General features: G+C 36.7%; 1 protein-coding gene across 6 annotated transcripts in view; it reads right to left on the bottom strand.

Annotated features, from left to right (window-relative positions):
- The window catches only part of LOC118440794 (uncharacterized), a 166672-nt gene that overhangs the window by 47087 nt on the left and 109585 nt on the right, over positions 1 to 10000 (bottom strand). For 5 of the 6 annotated variants that reach the window (XM_035864346.2, XM_085657749.1, XM_035864349.2 and 2 more), the window contains 2 exons: positions 8957 to 9069; positions 2151 to 2316 (listed from right to left, as the gene is read on the bottom strand). In XM_035864346.2, coding sequence (XP_035720239.2) covers positions 2151 to 2316; positions 8957 to 9069 — 279 coding nt within the window. The remainder of the gene's footprint in view (positions 1 to 2150; positions 2317 to 8956; positions 9070 to 10000) is intronic. The other variant, XM_085657750.1, reaches the window with a different exon arrangement.

Genomic DNA, 10000 nt, shown 5'->3' with positions numbered 1-10000 from the left:
AGAGGAGTAACAGGAGAAGGAGAAGTAGTAGATGGAAGAGGAAGAAGAAGAGTCATTCGGAGGTTGTTGACATGCGAGCGAAATGCGACGAATTATTAAGCCTCGTGAATATGTATCTACATACTCGTCTATGAGTGTTTTCGTTTAAACACGCACTAAGTGTACTTGTATGCGTATGTGTGCTCAGACAATGGCAAAAGGGACGGGATAAAAAACTAATGCATAGTCGATCGATCGCGAGACATTTCTAAGCTCTAAAATTCTTCAAATTTCTTTGTCGTTCAAATTTTTTCCTTTTTTTTTTTCTTTTCTTTTTTTTCGATCTCTCACGATTACCTTTTAGATGACAAATCGAACGATGACAATCGTCGTGAAATTTTTTGAGCGATTAAGTCTTTGGAAAAAGAAGAAAAAAGAAAAAAAGAGAGAAAAAAGAAAAAGAAAGAAAGAAAGGAAGAAAGAAAGAAAGAAAGAAAGAAAAGGGACGAAGATATTTTTTTTTTTAAGTGCTTTCATTCGTGAGAAATAATTTTTGTCGAAATTATAGAAGGATACTTTATCAAATTAAAATTCATTTTCTACGATCTCGTCGATGTAGTAATAGCTTTATCGTCGTTTCAATATCGCAATTCTTTTTTTTTCCTTCTTTCGTTTCGCTCTTTCAATTAGACATATTGATTATATTTACGTATGTTGAAAAACTTTCTTCTCTTTTCTTTATTTTTTGTTTTTTTTGTTTTTTTTTTTTTTTCTATACCTTCTCTTTCTTTTTTCTTTTTCATTTTTCCGATGACAACGAAGTTGACGGCATGTGGTTGATCGGCTTGTCAGAGATCCACGGAGAACGTGGGAGCTTTATCGAAATACATTTTGCATGCTGCAGTTAGGAAAAATTATTCAAGAGATAAAAATTATATGCTCTTTGAAGAAAAACTCTATGTATAAACTGGTGGATCGCGAGCGTGCATCCATCCATCCATCCATCCATCCATCCATTCGTCGCACGATGCAGTGTTCCAAATTATGCAATGTTATAAAAAGATATTTACGCGAACGCATAATAAACGTGATGCAAAAGACAGAGATAAGGAAGGGGCGTTCGTTAGCTCACTTAAATATACGACTAAGATATGAAAGATGGTTAGGTCAAAAGTGTCACAGGTGAATGTTTATCTTTTTTTCATCTTTTTCTTTCCTTTTCCTTCATCCTTTCTCTCGGTTCCACTTTTTCATAGCTTCGTATCGTCTTTTACCGTACCGTAATAACCGCATATAGATGATAACTTTTACGTGTATACATAGGCACCATAGTACACAAACATTTACACAAAGGTTTAGACATGATACACGTGTGTAACGTCGTCGTCCGAACGAGAAAGGAAAGCACACCGCTAAAGAACCGAGCCAGTACTCTTTGTTTAGCTCCAGGGAAGTTTTAATTTGTCGCATAACAGCCTACAGCAACCGGTAGTGGTATGCGGAGGCTCGAGTCGGGCTTTAAGGGAGCGAGTGCCGGAACGTGGCTGGGCGAGTCGCTCGCTTGAACAAGTAGACGTAGAATAAGCGAGAGAAAGCTGTGAAAATGCACGTATATCATGGACCTTCTCTACGCGATAGTAACAAGGACACGTTGCCTCCTTTTCATCCTCCACCTACCTCATCCTCAAACTCCTACCATTCTCCTTACCTCTTCTCCACTTTGTAATTTACCGTGGAATTTTGCATTTGGAATAAGCGAGATATGTTTCTCTTTCTCTCTCTCTCTCTCTCTCTCTCTCTTTCTATTTAAATATATATATATATATATCTCTTTTTCTCTCTTTACACGGTCCCAATCTCGCCTTTAATCTGTTTCCTCTTCGGCTCCTTCATTCGCAAGATATTACAGTAAATATACAACCTTACGATTGACAACTAACTCGACTTGAATGTACTTTAAACCATGACCTAGTTTACGTAACGGGTCATAACCGTGAGGAATTTCGTTTTCGTGTTTCGTGTTCTGTCGGAATAAAGAGTTGGAAATAATTACTAAAAAATATGTATCTCTTTGATGTTGACGAAAGTACGTTTATATTAAAAGAGCGACCCTCTTCGTGCGCAGAAAGTGAATAGAGAAGGTTCGCTTGGAAAAACGCATTTCGACTTACTTGTGCGGAAGTAGAACGCCGGTAAAGTTGATGGCGATGGAGACTCGTGGACCAGAAGTTATGAGATACCGACACCGGATGTTCGGCGGATATAGGCCAGGATATCCTGGACTAGCTAGAACGCATCCGTCGTGACAATCAGTGTTCTCATAAACCCAGTCGCATTCTGAAAAATAGAAAGAGAGAGGAAAAAAAAAAAGAAAAAAAAAAAAAAAAAAAGAAGAAACGTTCTTAAATTATTTTCATCTTATCCAAAAGTATTTCATTATCCTTTATAATCGTAAACGATCGATAAAAATATTCTAAACTGATTGGTTTTTGTTCTAATCATAAATCGTATTCGGAATAGATCTAAAATCTATGCGACAAAATATCGTTCCTTTTCTTTTCTTTTATTTTATTTTATTTTTTCATTCCACGAAATACATGACTTCAGCCAATTAGAACGTACTAACGAGGTACTTCGTATCAATCATGAAGAACCTTTCATTAATGTATACATATATATATATATATATATATTATATTAATATGTATATATATATATATATATATATATATATATGTATATATATGCGAAGTCTGGTACGAAACGACCTGAACTATTCGCTGTAAATTTTCTGGTATGCCAATATCAGTTCGCAATTTAAAGCAGGAGTCCCGATAGAAAATGCACGAGGAAATTATGGAAAGTTATGAGTAAGACTTCCCGTCGAGTCGCGAACTTCGTTGCCCCATCGATACGCTTTGGTCCGTTTGTACTTTCCCCTTCTTTATCTCTTATTATTATTTCTTTTTCTTTTTCCTTTTCATTTCTATCTACCTTTTCCTCTTTCTACGATTCATTTCTACGATGATTCAACAAATATAAATAATATCAGACAATCGAAAAACGTAACTTTTAAAGGTTATATATGCATTGGACACATCGGACGACGGACTTCTTTGCACCTGTGATTATTGACGCAATAAAGTTATTATCTTTGCGAAAGTCAAATTTTCTCTCTCCCTCTCTCTCTTCCTCTCTCTCTCCCTCTCTCTCTCTCTCTCTCTCTCTCTTTCTCTTCTTTCTTTCCTTTTTTTAGCGCATTAAGCTACGGTAAAATATTACAGAATATACTTTTACTCGAGTAGCCAAAGTTATTAAAAGTATTATTAATATTTCGTCGAGCGATCATTTAATAACGAAGAATAGTTCGTCTGTTCGTTAAAAAAAGAAAAAAGAAAAGAAAAAGAAAAAGAAAAGATCACGATCAGAATAATAGTTTTTTATATCGACTCTGACTCTCATTCTTCTCTCTTATCGTATAGATATATACGAATGTAGAAATGGAGAAAAATGAGACGGTAAAAAGTAAATAATAGGATCTGAATATTTTTTTAATTTGAAAAGCTTAATCTGGAAGAAGAGTAAGTAGAGTAAAAAAGCAAAAGAAATGTTAAAAAAGGAAAAATTATAATAAATAATAGAAAAAAAGAAAAAGAAAAAGAAAATACAGAAATAAAAAGAGGTGTTAATTTGATCGTGAATAGAGCGCGAATTGTGATCTTTATTTCGAAAGAGAAACATAGAAATGGCAAGATGTTCTTCGGACGGTGGTCTCTTAAAGGGTTTCGTATACTTCGTACCTTCACTGAAATTCTTTTTCAGTGCCTTCCTATTCCTGTTCGCTCTATCGTGAAAAATAAAGGGATTTCAGTCGAGCGAGCCCTTCATTTCGCTCCGTAACATCAGAAGAATCGTCTGAGACGATACGAGACGAGACGATACGAGACGAGACGAGAGAAATTGCGAGAAATTCCATAATTTTGAAAAATATTGAAAGACAAAAAAAATTATTGAGATACGCGTAGCAATTAAATAATCGATCATCTATTAAAATTATATATTTCAATGAAAATCCATCATAACGAAATAAAAATTTCTCATTGTTTCCTATATATATATATACATATATGTATATATATATATATATATATATATATATATATATATATATATACGGATATCGTTCTCTCACAATCGTCGAGGAAGAAAGATGAAAAACAAGAAAGAAAGAGAAAATAATAATAAAAAAAAGAAGAAGAAGAAAAAAGGAGAAAAAAGAAAAGAGAGAAAAAAAACGAGGCCATTGGTAGATGGGAAAAGGTTGGTCTCGATATTCTTTGGTAATTCTTTTTCGGAGAAGCTGCCAGGTTAGATCATGACGAGGTAGATTTGGAAGGGAAGCCTGTGACGAGAGCGTATCTCTCTCTCTCTTTTTCTCTCTCTCTCTCTCTCTCTCTCTTTGTCTTTCTCTTTCTCTCTCTCTCTACGTGCGACGTATCCATCGAGGTGAGAAGAAAGGTGAAGCGTTTATGTGAGACTCATCGAAGCGCATCGACGGATGCCAGGAGACGTATTTTTGTTGAATTCGCGAATAGGAAAGGAAAGAAGTGGCTTGCATCCGATGTCTTCAAGTTGATTCTTCGAGAAAAAGAATATATATATATGCGCGTGCATATGTGAATATGTGTGTATATCTATGCGCTTATTTTCAACAGGGGAAAAGATTCGAAGAGGATCTTTTACTGAGTAGGACGAAAAAGGCACGATGATGGAATAACCGGCGTAAGTTTTGAACCGCAATGCGTACAATTTTTCTCATACAATACACGTCGCCCCCCATCCCTCTCCCTCTTCTTTCCTTCAGATTTAGGACGACGAAATTTTTCTTCTTATATAATGCTTATTCTCATTTCCCTCCTTGGGTTACGTCTCCATTCGCGCACGTGCATCCGTACATTAGCTGCACGCGAATATCTAGCTTTATCTCGTTCGTTATGTAACTCGAAGAGTGCGGATCGATGTAGTAGAATAGGAAGGGATTGGGGGTGCTTGTGGGGTACGTTCGGAGAACACCCCTACTTCTCTATAGCCCCTTCCCAACTCAGTTCCCTCCTCTCTTTCGCTTTTCTATGAGGATATCATGCGATTTCGTAATCGAGATCTACGATAGATTCGCGATTTCCTTCGATTTCTTATAACTCGTTTTGCTCGTTTGAAAGTCAACCGAGGAAGGGGATCAGGAAAGATTTCTTGTCTCTCTTTTTCTTTCTCTCTTTCTTTCTTTCTTTCCTTCTTTCTTCGCGAGTTCGCTTCATTCGATTCGTTTTCGCAACGTCGAATGGGGTAATCAAAGTGGGTAGAGGATCAAAGCCAAGATGGCAAGATGATCCAGAGCCATTCCGCGTTTCTCCACATAGACAAATAGAAAGAGAAAAGTACGTGGGCAAAGACCATGGTCGAGTGAGGGGTGTGGGTGGGATTGAAGGAGGGAAGGAGTGGAAGGGTCGATCGGTTGTAGGATTGGGTGAAGGTCGGGAGACGTGGATGAGGATGAGGTGGGGGGGGAGGATACGTGCATGGTAGATAGAAAAATCCCACGGATAAAGTGCCAGATCGTGCTGTCCGTATAAAGGTGCGATTGATCTGTTTGTCAGTCGAACGACGTCCTCGTTCGTACCTTCTTTTCCTTCCTCCTTCTTTTTTCCTTTTTTTTTTCTTTTTCTTTTTTTTTTTTGTTTTTTTTTTTCTTATCCCTCTTTCTTTCCTTCCTCTTACCTTTCTCATCCTTATTCTTCGAGAACGCCGAACGACTTTCCACATTCACGCTTCTTTCGCCGCAAGTCCAAATAAAAGTAGAAACGAATCGCATTCCGTGCCAAAAAACAGTTCTCGCATCCGATGTGATTTAAGTGGCAATCGTCCTCTTTCTCTCTCTCTCTTTCTCTCTCTTTCTCTCTCTCTATCTCTCTTCTTTTTTTTTTTTCTTTTTCCCCTTCACTTCGTCCGAATACGAATACGCTTCGTGCATATGAAATCCCAATTTTCTTTCGTCTTTGCCTCTTTCCTAGAACGATCGAAAATCGTTGTCTTCTCGTTAGGAGGAATAAAGCTCTCGCAAAAGCATTCGCGTGATGGCTTTCAACGTGTCGTGAAAGAGTCTCTGTCTAGTTTCTCGTTTTCTTTCATTTCTCTTTTTGTTACTGCGATTTTAAGCGTAAAAGCAACGGTACCTCATCCTGCCTCAGCCGTTTCTCTTCGCTGAACACTTTCGGAATCCCCATCGAAAGGAATCGTCGAACGTTCGTTACGAACGATTGTCTTCTTCTTCTTTCTTCGTCGATCGAACAGATCTTTAAATTCTTCCTTGTTCTTCGTTGACCTTAACTCTCCCGTGTTCTCTGGGCACTTTAGTTCCGTTCGAAATTATCGATGAGTCAAGGATTCTCGATCTAAGAAAAGAAACGAATGAAAGGAAAGAAAATGGAAAGAAAAAGAAACAGAAAAACCTTGGAAAAGGGAGATACAGATAGTAGAAGAGAAAGAAGGAAAGAGAGAGAGAGATAGAGAGAGAGAGAGACAGAAAGGTGAAAATTGTCTTAGAATGGAGATAGTTACGCATCGTTAACCATACGATTTGCAGGACGAAAAGAAAGCTAATCGATCGTAAAAAGTAAAATATTCGTGCGATGGGGAGATAGCGCGAAACGAGTATCTCGAAATTATTGTTTTCTCGTTTATTTTTTTTTTGTTTTTTTCGTTTGTTCTTTTTTTTTTTTTTGTTTCTTCGTTAGTAACGCGTCCATCGAACGAATCGAAATTAACCATCTCTCGTTCGGATAACATTCTCTCTTTTGGTGGCAATCCAATTTTTACAACTCTAACTGGTAATACTCGTGCATATTCTGTAACTCACACGAACTATTAAATCTCTCTCTCTCTATCTCTCTCTCTCTCTCTCTCTCTCTCTCTCTCTCTCTCGGTGTTATAAAGAAAATGAAGAGGAAAAAAGTGAGAGAGAGAGAGAGAGAGAGAAATGATAATAATGATAAAAAAAAAGAAAAAGAAAAAGGAAAAAGAGAGAAGACAAAAAGAGAAAAAAAAAGGAGAAGAACGAGAAGTCAAATGTTCATGATTTTAATCAACGATATAGGGATGGGGAGTGTGTTAGAAGGAAAAGGAAAAAAAAGAAGAAGAGAAAGAAAGAAAGAGAGAAAGGGATAAAGAGAAAAGAAAATAGTAATAGATCTCGATGAGATGATTATGGTATAGTTGATATTACGTACTTTCTCTTACTCGTACATATCTAAATGGTCTCTGGATAAATTCTCGTTAAAGGTATTAAGGCTTTGCCTTGGCCATAGTTATAGGTAACACTCGTATCATCAAAAGGTAAAATCCCGCGGGCGCGAGAAATCGCGATACCTTTTCGAAAATGGCTATCGCACCAACTTCCTGTGGGATCGGCGGTTGGGGTTTACGTCGTTAACACTTTAGGTCAGAGCAGCTAAATGGCTTCGACTGAAGCGGTACTATGCTCATCGTTCCTTCTCTCTCTCTCTCTCTCTCTCTTTCTCTCTCTCTATCTCTTTCTGTCTCTCTATCTCTTTCTGTTTCTCTCTCTCTCTCTCTCTCTTTCTCTTTCTAGCCCTTATTCGGTTAAGCCCTAACTGTCCTCCTCTTAAGCTAGCATAATTTTCCTTCTAAGTACGGGAGAAATTGCGTTTCTGCTCTGCTTGCCTAACGAAATTCCAACTTCTTCTTTCTCCTTCTCTTTCTTTCCATCTTTATCTCTCTGTTTGCTGTGCACTCCTTTTTACCTCTCTCTCTCTCTCTCTCTCTCTTTTTTTTATTCCTCTGCTTCTGTTCTTTCTCATCAGTACAGTCCCCTTTACGTATTCCACGTTTCCCTGCGTGTTTCTTTAAGATTTAACATCCAAAGTGAACGTAAAACAAAGTTAAACTTTTCCGTAAAGATCTTCCCTTTAAGTTTTTCTTTCTCTCTCTCTCTCTCTCTCTCTCTCTCTCTCTTTTTTCTCTCCTTCCCGTAAATCCTATTTCATCTTACGTATTGACTTTATCGAAACTAATTTTGTTTGTTTTTTTTTTTTTTTTAACCACATTTCCCACGACCCAATGATACAGTAAATATCACGAACGTGATTCTTAATTAAAATTTTATGTTAAATTTAATATAACGAATGAAGAAAAAAATAAATAGATAATAGAGCGTTGCATCTTGAAATTTCCTTTTGTACATAAGTGATTTCTCGAGGAATAAACGTTAAGTACGTTATTAAAGTTAGCTGCTTGGAAAGCATATTTCGCGAATAGACAGAGAGAGAGAGAGAGAGAGAGAGGGAGAGGGTTGAAGTTAGTCGTTACCGAGAAAACATTATCGATAAGCAGTACACTGGATAATATCTTCCGAGGAAGATAGAATTACTTGCTAGCAAAACCGATAACTGACTAGATCAATGTTTGATTTACTAGAACGCTAGGTCAGAACCGGTTCTGTTTGGCTGTCAGTCGAGTATGGAGTTTGCGTACAACATAATCCGGTTGTCGAATAGGTCACTGCATCCTGAGTGCTTTATAATTTTACCTGTGTCCACTATGGGATAACGAGGCTAACGAGGAATCGCCCGAAACTCGATCGATTATGAACATTATGTAAAATAAGATAGGATAAGAGGGTGTGGCTTCCGAAATGGCGATGAAAATCGAATGGACAAAAGGGGGTCAAGTATTATCAAATTATTAAAAGTCCTTGAATAAAATATCACTGTCGTATTACATTTAATCGAGATTATTATACAAAAACAATTTTTTTTCTTTTTCTTTTCCTCTTTTTTTTTTGTTTTTTTTTGTTTTTTTCTTTTTTTTTTGCACCGTTTATTAATTCCACAACGAATATATCATTGGAAATAATATTAAATCGTTTAAATATCGATCGTTTAATTATATATTCATATCTTACCTGTATTGTTAACCGGATGTCCACCTTTTACTGGCCAACCAACGGACGTACTCGCTTTGGATGAGAAACTGAAGTATGCCAAGAATTGGGATCTCGTCGTGTTCTCGTTTATTCTGAAACACGTTCGAGCAAACATATTTTGTCGTGGTTACTCTTCTCCATTGTTTTTCTTTTTTGTGTGTGTGTGTGTGTTTTTTTTTCTTTCTTTCTTTTTTTTTCCTTTTTTATTTTCTTTTTTTTTTTTTTTTTTTTGTAACCATAGTTATTTGGCTAGAGGAAAAAAGCACAAAGGAAATTACGATAAATATCATCTCGTTTTTCGCGTGTGTATACATACATATACATACACACACATATATATATATATGTGTATATATGTATACGTATATAAGTATGTATGTATTTATCTATGTATGTACTTATATATCCAAAAGCGGTGGTCACGATATTTACGAGAAAATCTCATGTGGCCCACGCGTTCCAAAAGATTTACGAATGTTTAAAGATGATATACGAACAGATAGGGGTAGATGTATCCCTCTACGATTTATCGCAGCTTATTCTCATTATTTTACATATCCTCGATCTGAAATGTTAAAAAACGTTTTATTACCTCTCCCATTTACTTCTCGTTCCTATTTCGTTTTAGAGAAGAGGGATACGATGAAGGGATGGAATGAGCGGGATTTGGCGGGGAACGGGGATGAAGCAGGAAAAAATGGTTCGACAAAAATTCGTCAACGTCAAAGAGACGGCTTGAAACATTGGAAAAATATCATTCCTTCGCTAGTCACGATCGAATCGATCTTTCGAAATGACGGTTTGCTGGAGATAGGTAAAAATTGTATAGGCTTTTGTGAAAATTATTTTCGAGAAGGCTCGTAAACAAGAAATGTTCTCTTTTAAATAAATAGGATCAAGAAGGAAGGTTGTATAGGAAGAATATAAAGAACATGAAAGTTAAAGAAAGAGAAAGAGAGAGAGAGAGAGAGAGAGAGAGAGAGGGAGGTATACAGATAATATATGTATGTATGTATGAGAAGT

The sequence above is a fragment of the Vespa mandarinia genome, chromosome 6 (genome assembly GCF_050613455.1).
Source record: "Vespa mandarinia isolate Hongniang chromosome 6, ASM5061345v1, whole genome shotgun sequence".
NCBI lineage: Eukaryota > Metazoa > Arthropoda > Insecta > Hymenoptera > Vespidae > Vespa > Vespa mandarinia.
This window is presented reverse-complemented; position numbering and strand designations above follow the sequence as displayed.